Raw genomic sequence first — 14085 nt, forward strand, 5'->3', positions numbered from 1 at the left:
ATCCACATATGATTAAGAATGAAAATGACCGTAACAGACTATATATGCTGTATCATTTCAAAAAGCAGGAAATTAATATGAGCAGGAGTTGTCACCCAAGACTACAGTGAAGGTCGGACCCAAATGAGACCTTGGGGGATGGGGGAGTTACATTTCTGGAAGGGAAACAGGAGGAACAAAGGTCAACTTATACAGAAGCAAATTCAGGAGAAAAGCAAGGTTGCTTCCATGGTTACAGCGGAAGGTGCAAGTTAGGGGGGGACGGGAGATTAGGCGGGAAAGGAAGGCTAAGGTCTGATTAAGGAAAAATTTGTTCATCAGCCTGAGGAACCTTGGCATTTAACCACTACCTGCAGCATAGTGGTTAAGAACATGCACTCTAGCCTGTGTTGCTTGCTTTGAATCTTGCCTCAGCAGTAGTGTGACTTTGGTTATTTTAGGAAACCTCTCTGAGTCTCAGCTTTCTCATCTCCCTAATGTGGAAAACATTACGTCTACATTATATGATTGCTGGAGGATTAAATTAAGTCATATCAATAAAGTGCTTAGAAAAGTGCAGGCACAGAATAAATGTTTGATATTATTATCCATTCAACCAGTCATTCGACAGACATTAAGTCAAAAACCTCCTAAGAGGCTGGTGCTATACAGGTGCAGAGAAAATGTCTGCCTTTCAGGAAATCACAATATAGCAGGGAAAACACTGGATAAATACACAGAAGACCAGAGACTTAAAAAGGGTAGATATAGAAGTGATGAAGTGTACCATGTTGTTCTCCATTTATCTATTGCCTCAAATCCATAGAAAGAACAGATTTAATATTTATTTTAAGAAGTTTATCACCAGGATTAACATAATGTTGTAGGTCAATATGCTGCAAAAACAAACAAACTCATAGAAAAAGAGATCAGGTTTGAATTACCAGTGGTAGAGAGAGGGAACTGGATGGAGGTCAAAAGGTTCAAACTTCCAATTATAAAATAAAGTAAATACTAGGGATGTGATGTACAACATGAGAATTATAATTAACACTCAGTGGTGCTCAGTTGCTTCAGTCATATCTGACTCTGCGATCCTATAGGCCACAGCCTGCCGGGCTCCTCTGTCCATGGGATTCTCCAGGCAAGAATACTGGAGTAGATTGCCCTTCCCTTCTCCAGGGGATCTTCCTGACCCAGGGCTCAAACCCACATCTCTTATGTCTCCTGCATTGTCAGGCAAGTTCTTTACCACTAGCGCCACTGCTATATGTTATACAGGAAAGTTATTAAGAGTGTAAATCCTAAGAGTTCTCATCACAAGAAAAAAAGTTTTTCCCATTTATTTTGTATCTTTATGAGAGGATGGATATTCACTGAACTTCTTGTGGTAATCATTTCATGATATATCTATGTCAAATCATTATGCTGTATACCTTAAACTTATACAGTGCTGCCTGTCAACTAAATCTCAAGAAAACTGGGAGGGAAAAAAAGCAGTTTATAATATTAGCAGTTGGGAGTCACTGAAATATGTTTTCTGGGAAGCACAATGGTTAGAAAAATTAAGACAAAAAGCAAAACCCCAGTTTGGTGGGCAAGTGAGGGCTTTTGATGACCATTTTGCTTAAACATCACTTGTAGAATTCTAGAAGATCATTTCTACATGATAACACTAGTCAGGGCGAAATAGTTTCTTCTATTCATGAACCATTCTCCTGAAATGGCCAAATTGGTACTCTGGACAGCTTCATATAACAATATGAGCACCAGCCTTTTCTTGGGAATTGGTTACTTTACTATGATTGTAAATTACTGTCTTAGATGTCCCACTTGGATAAGCCATATCTCAAAATCATACTTTAATTATAAAACAGAAATACTTATAGATCATTCTGGAAGAGATATTGATCTCAATCTTTTGCCTATAGAAACATAAATCAAAGTCCTTAAAACCAATGGAGGATCAAGAAGAGAAGAAAAATACAATCATACCAGCAGAATTTTTGGTCATTTCAGACTCATGTCAAAGTAATCCTTCTTATATGTACCTTTCCAGGGTAAATGGCACCTTTCTAAAGAAATTAGAATAATATACAATTATCTTGTGGGCACACATTTGTGTGTATATTCAAACTATTAATAACAGAAACTGAACTGCAAACTGTGGACTCTATAAAGGTAAATATTTGAAGGGATCAGATGATCAGATATGATTTTCAAACTAAATGCAAGCTGTATTGCTTTGTAAATAAAACTGATATAAAGAGGCCTTTTCATAAATTGTCTTTCTTCAGGGGAGATTAAAAATGACAAATGAACTTTTCTACTAATCAGAGGTCAATGTCAGTTAAAATATGGAAATGCAGAACTGCTTCATGAGCTGGTCCAGGTAGTTCATAGCCACCTCTTCAATGCTGACAGTCATTCTTTCAAGGGATAAAGTCAGACAGCAAAATGTCCACAAGACTTTTTAGAGGAAGAATTTTCAAGCTCGTCAAATACTGTGAAAAGCTAAGGTCACTGATAGATCAGAGATGAACTAATTGCCAGTATGAGTTGTTTGGTAAATCACATAAATGGATTGATTTAAAACTGTTTTTTGAGCATCTGCTCTGTGCAAGATCATATACTGGGTGAGGGCTGACAAAGATGAAATGAAGGGTTTATGCCTTCATGGAGCTCACAGCCTGATGTGGAAGAGAATTCATGAACAGCAATACATCACAGGAATCATTCAATACTGTAAAAAGATATCATTTTTGATAACCACTCCAAGTGCAGGAAGCAATATTTGAATTGCTACTTGTTAAAAGAAAAATTATCATGCACTTGTATTGCTTGTAATATAATTGAGAAGAAAAGGAAATACGTTTGCTTGGTTCTGGTGATACAGTAGCTTTGTTTTACCTACTTGGTAATAAATGGAATGCCAATAGAACATTAAGAAACAGACACTGGAAAATATCCTATGAATTCAAGATCTTTGGCATTTAAGAATAACTTACTTATATTTTTCAGGAATTCTTTGATACCTGAAAGCTAATGTGTTTTCTCTCAACAGCCCAGTCAACCACAGCCAACTTTTTCATGGATTAGTTTACATTAGGTTTTAGAAAAAGTGAGAGGTTATTTGTGGGCATACCCTAAATTCCTTTCTCATAAAAAATCAGGCAAACAGAGACCATAATACTAAGAAAAGTAAAATAAGTGAGTATTTATAAACCATTAGTAAAAAAACTAATGAAATTCATTTTCTGAGAGTGAAAGGAAATAAAGAATTTGGAATGTTGGCCAAAGACCATTCTAGCCCGATAAAGACAATTTTCAGATCCTGTTTAATCCTGTGAAACAGCTGGGGGTCTTTGCAGTACGGAAAGTGTTTCACCTAGAATAAAATTATAAGATTCTACATTTGGCTTCGGGAGTATTGTATTTGCAGATTTTAAAAATATCTAATGTATCCATTCATTTACCAAATATAGGGCAACTACAATAATGCCAGGCATTGGAAACACAGAGCTGAATGAAACAAAATTCCATCTTGCAAGATGCTTAGAGTCTAGTGAGTGAGACAGCCCTAAAACCGACCTGATTTGTACTAAAATGGAGACAAAGAATAGGGCACAGTCTTTCAAAGAAGAATGCTGAAATCGAGCAGTCCTAGTTTTGTCTGTCAAATCTTTTTGGATCTATCAATACTGGAACATGACCTAGAGTGGAATCTTACATTGCATGGGTAGGTCTCTGAATTAAAGAAATGATAATAAGACTGGAAAAGGAGGAATATCTTTGCGTTTCAGTTTTTTTTTTCTTTTTGTTATCTTCATTTTCCTTCTCTGTGGTCAAAGGCAGCCAAGAAAATTAATACCAAAAGGCACCGTGTCTGGGCTTTGTTATTTATTATGTTTACAAGGAGCTTGTAATGAAATTGCGAAAACTTTGTTTTCCCCCCTTACACATGTCACAAAGAAGTGCTTGATTTCTATGTTCTGTGTTGCCACAACATAAAGTTTAGACAGACTATGAATCTGCTATATGCCTCTGAAAGCTATCTGTCACAAGTGTTTCAGGCTATAATCATTAATTATCTTGATTTTTAACATTTTCTGACCAAGAAAATAACCTAGAGACAGGCAAACAAATATCCGAAGAAAAATGACCAATGAATGTAACCAAAGTTCAATTCTGAATCATCTTTCTCAATGGTGCCCTTTGCACATTTGTATGGAATAGATCCCCAAATAACATCATTAATTAATTACCTAGTTGAGATACTTGGCAGTTGTGTGGGTAGCAGGCATAAAGAAGGGAGTTGAGGCGGGGAGTCAGAATGTTTTAGAACCATATTAACTCTAAAGATTGAAGCCAAAGCATTTTTGTAATTATAATTAATTGGTTAACATGTATTTACAGAGCACCTACTATGTGTCAAGAGCTGTTTTAATTACAGAGCACACAAAGATGATATTCCTGATCTAGAAACACTCATTGCCTAGAGAAGAGATCATACAGAAAAGCAATCTGACAAAACAGTAATTGACAACACAAGAGTTTTCGAGGAGCACAGAAAAATCAAGGACTAATCCTGCCTTGGAAATAATTCATGAAGGAGGCGTTATTATTGGACAAGTAGAATTTTCAAGACACAAAATGCAAAAAAAAAAAAACTGTTATTTTTGGCTCATGATTGTGGTATATTTTTTATGGGTTGCTCTGCAGCCTAACAAAATTTGTGCTATACGATTTAACTTTAGAATGAGAGATTTCATATTACTCCCTATGACTACTTTTCAAATATGCTTAGAGAGTCACATTTTGGTGACTAAAAAGCAATGGTAATTTTCTAATTTACATGTCTTTGGGCAATAGAGGACACGTTCTAAATAGTGTGATTAAATGAAACTCTATTCATTTATGATAAAGATAAACATGGTCTATCTCTTCTCTTTTTCCTGAATAAGTCATTTCTCTTTTTCTCCCTCTATCTCCACCTATCATCTGTATTTTTAAAAAGGCAGTTGCATGATCTACACAGAAGTAGAAAGATCAAAGTTAAAATGGGTTCTGTGGCTGTATATTATGGCTAAAGTTGGACAAACCAACCAACCAACAAACACAAAGGAATAGAAAGAAGAGAAAATATTGGTGGGTTTATCAGTGAAACCCCTAGTAGGAAACAGATGGCAACCTGGGTAAATTGAGGGGAGTTTAATAACAGAACTATTGATAAAGGTGTAGGGGAACCACAAGGCCAGAGGAGAGAATGATTTAAAGAACATGGGAATTTGGGTGGAAAATGCCAGCTGTGATTCCTCGGGAGGCAGATGGAGGAATAAATGACCCAACCTCACAGCCCTACTGTCCTTCCAACCATTATTCTCCTGTTGAGGCTCCTTGCTGGTGCAACAAGAAGACAGAAAAGAGAGCAGCCCAAGCTTCTGCCCACACTGGTCCACCTCCAGATCACAGAACTGGGGAGAAGGAGGGTGGAGGGTGAACCAGAGGGGTGACATGGGCATATCCAGTGCAATACACAGCACCCAGATTACAAATGGCCAATGATGTCAAGCAGGAAGGTTTGATCTTATCGTGCAATCAGTAAGGAGGTTAACAAAAAGCTGAAGTAGGAATCGACATGATCAGGTGATGCTTTTCAAAGATAATTTTGGTGACAGTGTAGAGAGTGAACTGGTATAATGATAAGTTAAGGCAGGGAAACCAGTTACGGACGCTGTTTCCAAAGTCAGTGCAAAGTGGAGGGCTGTTTTAAAAAACAACAGCAGGGAGAATGGACATGGGATGACAGGACGGCAGTATTGACAGGACTATATGCAGGAGGCAAGGGAGAGAGGGTGGGCACTGAGTAGATAGGATTCAATTACCCCAGCATCTAGGACATACATTTCTCAGGGAGTAATCTTTTGTGAAAAATCAAAGATTATCTATTCACTTGAGAGGATTTCACATTAATAGAGCTAAGAATTTCTAAAGAGATGTTAAAATATGGACAAGTCTGCCTACCCTGTGATAACCTCTGTCTGGGTGAACTGACTCAGAGGCTTCCAGAGAAAGTGATCTCTTTCTTCCACATGGACAGCTGCTCAGCTGTTAATTGGTGCCCCGAGGAAGTGTTCAAGATCTCTGAGCAGACACGGGCAGGAGTAACACAGCTAGTCTCTCTGGCTTGCACACGTGGTGGTTATAAGCACAACTCATTATCACAAGACACAGCTACCATTTTTTAGAGCCTACTTTGTGCCAAGCATTGTAGCCTTACACCATGGCAGCTTCTTTATTTATTCTCTAGAAATGGGAAAATGAAGAGGTTAAGGAACTTGCTCAAGGATACACAGGCAGGAAGCAGATGTGCTGGAAAATATACCAGTGGCTTTGGGCTCACTCTTTACAGATTCTGGTGGCATAAAGGAAGCTAACTGAAATTATTCTGTGTTGGATACAACTACACATACTGATACTTGTGCGATTAATTCTGATTTTTTAAAACAAAATGTATTGGACTCTTAGATCTGGAGAATGCACATTCCAACATAGAATTTCTTGAAAATAATATTTTTATTTGATTCTTTTCTTGTGAGGCTTTCTGAATAACTTGGCTTAAGAATTTTTCTTTGAGAAGAGGAAAAGGAGGATGCTGGCCCAATGCAATATTCTCCTCTAGAGTTTGAGTTCCTTCTGGGCGAGAACCATATCTTGTTCATAACAGCTTCCTTGATAAAACCTAATATGATGCTTAGTGCATGTTGCTGTTCAATACATATTTGTGAAGTAAATGAACCAATGGGATGCTGTTTAACAACAACAGTCTTCCTTTGGAGGGCTTTGTCATCCCAAGATGGCAGAGAAGCAGCTGAATGATTCCACTAGGCTGAATTTATGTAGCAACACAGATCAGAAGAGAAGACAGCTACTTAGACCCCACACTGGGGCAACCACACAACTACAGCTTAAGAATTATTAATAGCATGCTCCCCAAATGATTTTGTTTAGAGCTTCACAAAGCCTGGTGGAGCTGGTTCCAGTTGGCTTGGATGAGAGGTCACACAGATTAAAATAGACTTTCTTAATAAGAAACAATAGGCTACATTCATTTAGCCAAACAAAAAAAAAAAAAAAAAATGACAGGCCTTAGGGGTGGGAATGAAGCTTAATCCTATTTAAAGGCTCAATTAACCCCCAGAAGATTGAGTAGGTCCTCTGCCTTTCCTGTCACTCCTCTGTCTAGCAGAGCTTAAAAACAAAGATTCATAAAAAGGAATAAAGATATTCATATTTGTATGTAAAACACTCAAAATATTTTAAATATGGCATAATAAATTTTAGAAATTTAGGAAATTGATTAGACTTTCATAGTCCTTTAAAACCTTTTGAAATGAATCATACTCTCTTTTGAATTGGCAAATCTGTTGCAAACTGAATAAAATATTCAAACATAAGCCTCTATCTTAACATATAAATTCATTGATTTAAAAAAACATTTCTTTCTTGTATTTATGTTCTCAAACAAAATTGTATTTCCTCCTTCTTGTATTTCCAATTATATTTCCTTATAATGTACTGTACATTCTCAAGAAATCTAAATTAGAATCCATTCTGGAGTGAATTTCAATCATTCTAATGTTTTAAAACACAAAAGCCAGGTTCTGCTCAAATCAGCCCATCCTGGGTTAAACGTCTGAGATGGGGCATCCGGGGGTCCGCTTAGGTCATACATATGAACTAGTGCATCCAACCTTTCACAAATCATCTGTGAATGAAATTCATCAACTTAAAAAATTTCTGCCCCAGGAGTGTAAAAATGACCCAAAGAGATAATTAAATAGTGACCCTTAATTTCATGGGGTTTTTTTTTTGTTGTTGTTATTGTTGAGGAGGAAAACATCTGGGATTATGGCTTTTAAAAAGTGGTGTGTGCATTATATGTATGTTTTCTGTTTAATTAGCTCTTTGTCTTTAAGAGGAGCTTGATAACTGAGGTGCTTCTCCCTAGCACACTGACATCATTTTAGTGGCAGAAAAAGTCTTCACCTCTTCAGTCTCTCAAGCAATGGCATTTCCAGCCTTTCTCCCCCTGCCCCTCCAGCCAAGAATTCCTATCCTAATTTTCTCCTTGGGGTATGGAAGAATGTGCTGATTTTCTGGAATAAGATGACAACTTTGCTCTGTTACACCCTTTGTTTAAATGGTAGCCAATCCTATAAATTACAAAGAATGTCACAACACAAGATAAAACACAGCTTTGGCTAACTTCCTTTTTCTTTGTGATGCAAATGCGCTCTTCACCATTAATGTTTTGTTCTAAGGAGATAGCTAATATATTAATTATTGAAGGTATTAGAGCTCCGTAATGGTAATTTGAATCTGTTTAGTATATATCATTAGTCTAGTGCATGATACCAACACATGATAAACCGAGCAGTTTTTCTCTTGAACTGACACAAGATACCAGTTCCGTGTTTTTCTTTTATTTGGAAGGTTTACCTTTCAACATATTAGACAGAAGAGGCTAGACACAGCCTAAACAGAGGAGAACACGTTAGCTCTTGGAAGGACATAAACTATGAAAACTTGTGTGTGAAAACTATCTGGCAGCAAAAATCGAGTCATTGAACTTGACACAACATCCACCATAAAACAATCCTATCAGAACAACTCTAACGCATTAGTGTAAAGTCACCTGAAGTCATGACATCTTTGAGATGATTCTATAAACTTTTAATTTGGCTTTTAAAAATTACACACATCAAAGAGCTAAGTGATGTGCTTCAAGCTTGATAAAGCACCTTTAATCTGTTTTTTAAAAAGAGATTTTTTTTTTTTTACACAGAAAATGTAAGACTATATTGAGGATGATCAACAGATTGTTAAAAAGCATACCATTCCACCAACCTGAGTCTAATTTTTCATATTTCTGCATTTCTCAGTAATCCTCATCCACGTCCCATAATACTGCTAAATAGTTATAATTATAGCACATAGCACAGAAATATATTATCATTTTTCTCTAATGAACTATCCATATAGCTTCACAATTATATTTTTGATGGTATGACATAATCTTTAAACAAGCACATCTTTTTCTAGGACTACTAAACAGGCTACTAAAATTTTTAAAAACCCTTCATAATCTTGGTCCCTCAGTAGCCTCAGGGGACTGGTTCCGGGACTCCCTGGTGGACACCAAAGTCCACATACGCTCAAGTCTCTTACATAAAATGGCTCAGTACTTATATACAACCTACATACATCCTCCTACATCCTTTAAATTCATTCTAGATTAGCTATAATAACTAACACAAAGTAAATGGTATGTAAATAGTTGCCTCTGTGGCAAATTCCAGTTTTTCTCTTTTGGATCTTTCTGGAAATCTTTGCTTTTTCAAATATTTTTGACCCAGATTGGTTGCGTCCATGGATGCAGAACCCATAGATACAAAGGGCTGACTGTATGAGCAACAGATCTCCAAAGACCATTCCTCAGTACACTGAACAACATCTAATTATTTTCCTCAAGAAAACAGTTGCGATCACATTTACAATTAAGGCCACAAGAATTACACACCTTATTCTAACAAGATATAATGTTATGTTAGAAAACCATATTTTTTCCTCGCATTTTGAGCAAAACTTATTTTTCTAGGAATTCAACCACAACTTTTGCCCAGAAACTGAGGAGATGTATGCATTTTAGATATTTAATGAAATGTCCATATGAAGATGGAATTTTATTCTAAAATAGATAGGAGTGAAAACAAAACCAGTGTCAACTTACCAGCCTTTTCCTTCTCTGAAATACCTGGAATCGCCTGAAAAAGAAAAAAGTCACAAATTGTGGTATCATTAGAAGGAAATAGCAAATAATATTATTAGGAAGAAAATGATGCCCCATAAATGAAGCAAAAATTAAATACAGCCTGATACTAATAACATCAGAGAAGAGGAACTGAATAGACATTTTTTTTTTTCCAAAGAAGGCATATAAATGGCAAACAAGCACATGAAAGGTGTTCAGCATCACTAATCATCAGGGACACGCAAATCAAAGCCACAATGAGACATCAACTCACACGTATAGAGTGTCATCGTCAAAAAGACAAGAGATGATTAGTAGAGGTGAGCATGTGGAGAAAAGGGAACCCTTGGGCACTGATAGTGGGAATGTAATTCAGTACAACTATTATGGAAAATAGAATGGAAGTTTCTCAAAAAGTTAAAAATACTTTATACTTTCCATATATATGATCCAACAATCCCACATCTGAGTATATGTGTCTAAAGAAAAGGAAAGAGGATATCAGAGGTATCTGCACTCCCATTTGCATTGCAATATTATCCATAATGGCCAAGATATGGTAAAAGCCTAAGTGCCCACTGATGGATGAATGGATAAAGAAGACGTGGTATGCATGAGTGTGTGTGGTTGTGTGTGTGTGTAATATTATTCAGGCCTGAATAAGAAGGAAATCATACCATTTGCTATAACATGTGCCTTGAAGGCATTATGCAAAGTGAAATAAAGATAAATACAACATGGTATTTTTAATATGTGGAATCTTAAAAAAAAAAAAGCATGAAACGGAGAGAGTAGAAAAGTGGTTGCCAGGGGCTGGTGGAGTGGGAGAAATAGGGCAGGATTAGTGAAAGGTATAAATGTTCAGCTATAAGATGAATACGGTCTAAGGATTTAATGTAAAGCATGGGGACTACAGTTGATAATTGTATTATACAATTGATATTTTTTTAAGAGAGTAGAATTCAAATGTTCTCACCAAAAAAAGACAAATATGTGAGGTGATGGATATATTAATTAATGAAAGAGGGAATCCTTGCACAATGGATGTTTTGTGTGCTTAGTCACTCAGTTGTGTCCGACTCTTTGTGAGCCCATGGACTGTAGCCCATCGGGCTCCTCCGTCCACGGGATTTCCCAGGCAAGAATACTGGAGTGGGTTGCCATTTCATCCTCCAGGGGATCGCCCAACCCAGGGATTGAGCCTGTGCCTCCCGAGTCTCCTGCATTGCAGGCAGATTCTTTACCCTCTGAGCCATCAGGGAAGCCCTTCACAATGTATACATCAATCAAACGATGTAAATGATTTGATATATATAATCAATCAAATGATGATTGATTTGATATGTATATATCAAATCACTACAATGCACACTTTAAATGTCTTAAAATTTTATTTGACAATTATACTTCAATGAAGCTGAAAAGAAAAAAAGAAAGAGCGGTGGCACTGTCATGAAGTCACTAGATCCAGCTAAGCTCATTGTAAATCAGCCATGTAATTGTTTTCCTTTCTGAAGACAGACTCATCTCACCCTTAAAAGGTATTGCAATAAATGAAACTAAAAACACTTTGAATTTGGATCAAATTTTTTATAGTTTAATTTCTTTGTCCTATTTTGGGAGGCAAAGAAAGTTAATTGTTTGGTCAGTATCTGAGCCTTTCAAGTCTCTGTCCAGTCCTCTCAAGGTTCAGATTCCTCCTTTATAAAAGGGGGATAAGTACCTCGACTTCACAGGGCTGCTGAAAGTACCAGATGTAGTGGCTTCTGTAAAGCACATGAGGTCCTTGGGAAAAGACAGCTGCTCTATTTGCTACTATGGGCACTGTTCCAATGAGCGAATTACTGAAATGAGAGGTTTAGAAGTTCAATTCCTAGTAACGATTATCTATCACTATTATTTAGAAACTAGAGTTCAGGACGAGATGTCTTCAACAGACTAAGGCAGAATAGTGTAGTTCTACTCCTTCTGGATACCTTAAAACAAACTAAGGAAGTGAGCTTCTGATTGCCATTCACCTCAGCCACTCATGTATAAAATACAGTTAGCATGAGGGCATTAACTTTTATTGGAAAGCCTTTTATAAATCTATTTGATCCACTGGGATTTCACGCTTTCTACGCCACAACCACTGACCACACAAGATGTCTACAAGCATGTCTCTCTCCCCTTCTTTTTTTTTTTTTTTTCTCTCCCCTTCTTTAGGGGACAAAGTTTTCAGAGTTGAAGGAAGGAAAATAGGCTCAAATGGGAAATTAATTTTGTTGCACATGTATATGAGAGAGAGCGAGAGAGGGAGAGAGGAAATTTCACGTGCACCTTTATTGTAGGTTAGCCTAAGGAAATAATATCAATCTCCATTTCTGGAAATCTCAAAGATCAAGACTATTATATCTTTGTGAGATATTGATTATTGTTGAGAACCTCACCTTTGGAATTTACAGGATTTGGAGATTGATGCAGTTTTTCAAATAAGGGGAAAATCTATGGATTAAAAAAATGGAGGAGGATTTGTTTTGGCAAGCTTGATCTATCATGAAAGCATATTTTGACTTAATCTTGATCTACCTTTAGTTGCTCACTTCGTGTTCTGTGGCTGTGAATACTGACTCTGCATCCTGGCAAAGATGCAGTCCTGAGGAGAACATCCAGTTATTAAATGGCAGAGTAGAGGACCACATCCAGACAGCAGGGCCTCAAATGGACTGCACAGGCTTCCAGCCCTGTCCTCAGCACCCTTTTATTTACAGCAAAATCATCTGATTTCTTCTTTGTTTCAGGAAAAACTTCTCTGACTCTGTCTTCCCTTGACAAGAAAGTCATCCTACAGCTTTGGCAATGTTTGTTTACTTCTTATGTCTCTATTTTGGGAAAGGTCTAAGAATGGAATTAAATCCATACTATATATTTTAAACCTAGCCCCAGATTTGTCCCCTAACTAGAGATAAGGGCTTTTAAATCAAATTTTCTCTTTTGTTTCAAGCAAATAAATAACAAAACAAAATAGAAACCCTTCCATTACAAGATTGTAAAGGGTGGTAATAGGTAATTGACTCAGATGGTAAAGAATCTGCCTGCAATGCAGGAGACCCATGTTCGAACCCTGGTTTGGGAAGATCCCCTGGAGAAGGAAATAGCTGCAAACTCCAGTATTCTTGCCTAAAGAATCCCATGGACAGAGGGGCTTGGTGGGCTACAGTCCATGAGGTCGCATCAAGTCAGACACGACTGAGGGACTAACACTTTCACTTTCATGGAGAATGTTCCTCAGTGTATGAAGAGCTAACACTTACTAAGTTCTCAGTATGTACAAGGTACAGCTTTAAGATTTTACCTGCATAAACTCACTCAATCCTTAGACCAACTCCATAAAGTCTTAAAAAGTATAGCAAGTTTTGTGAGGTCACATTAATAGAATGGAAGCCAGGACACAACTACTCACATGCTGATCTTCGAGATCACTAATTTCAAAACACTAATAATCAGAGTATTTTGAAACAAAGGAGAAGAAAGGTTTGCAGAGGCCCTATGGGCAGATATTGACTTAGACCACAAAATACTTGTGCAGGATGTCTGTATGAAACATTCAGAAATTCTCTAAATAAGCTCTCTCTTCTTATGGCTAAAGTGTTTTAGACAAATTGAATGTCTTACCCTAATTCCAAGGTGACCAGTGACAGGCCTTCTCCATATTTTATTCTATTTGATTACAAAGTGTGTAACCAAGCATGTGTAAGTAAATATTTAATAAAGATATTAATCAAGTTGCCCTATCAAACAAAAATATTTTAGCCTCCAAATAGCCAGATCCAACATGTCATGTAGACAGTTCCAGTTACTTTAGAATATCACCCCATGCTCTGCATGATTCTTTAAGTTACCAAAACTCACCTCCATTAAATAACTGCAATGGCCGTATCAGCACATGGAGAAAGGAAAGTCAAAGTTTAATGTACCCAACATTTATAACTTTTCTTTTAAAGCATAATCACATAGTAATAACAGCTGGATATCCTTCAGCTGATTTATATTTGAATTTGAGGGAGAACCATCTCTTTAGAAAATGGTTTATGAATATACTGATTAGATCTGTGAAATTTTCTAGCGATGAAAGGCAATAAATTTAAAAAAAATGCTGACACCTGGTTTTCAGTTAAAGCTATTTGCTGTTTCTTAATTAGGAGCAACTTTTTCTCTGTGTGTGTGTGTGGAATTCACGATCCAGTTGAAGAAGACCCAGGAGAATCGTTCCACTCAGAGGTTGTTGAATGACAGTGATTAGCACCCTTATT

At 36.9% G+C, this 14085-nt stretch overlaps 1 protein-coding gene across 5 annotated transcripts in view; it reads right to left on the minus strand.

Annotated features, from left to right (window-relative positions):
- The window catches only part of DLC1 (DLC1 Rho GTPase activating protein), a 489149-nt gene that overhangs the window by 193762 nt on the left and 281302 nt on the right, over window positions 1-14085 (minus strand). For all 5 annotated transcript variants that reach the window (XM_070459963.1, XM_070459964.1, XM_070459965.1 and 2 more), the window contains one exon: window positions 9773-9806. In XM_070459963.1, the coding sequence (XP_070316064.1) occupies window positions 9773-9806 (34 nt within the window). The remainder of the gene's footprint in view (window positions 1-9772; window positions 9807-14085) is intronic.

Source organism: Odocoileus virginianus, chromosome 32 (genome assembly GCF_023699985.2).
Source record: "Odocoileus virginianus isolate 20LAN1187 ecotype Illinois chromosome 32, Ovbor_1.2, whole genome shotgun sequence".
NCBI lineage: Eukaryota > Metazoa > Chordata > Mammalia > Artiodactyla > Cervidae > Odocoileus > Odocoileus virginianus.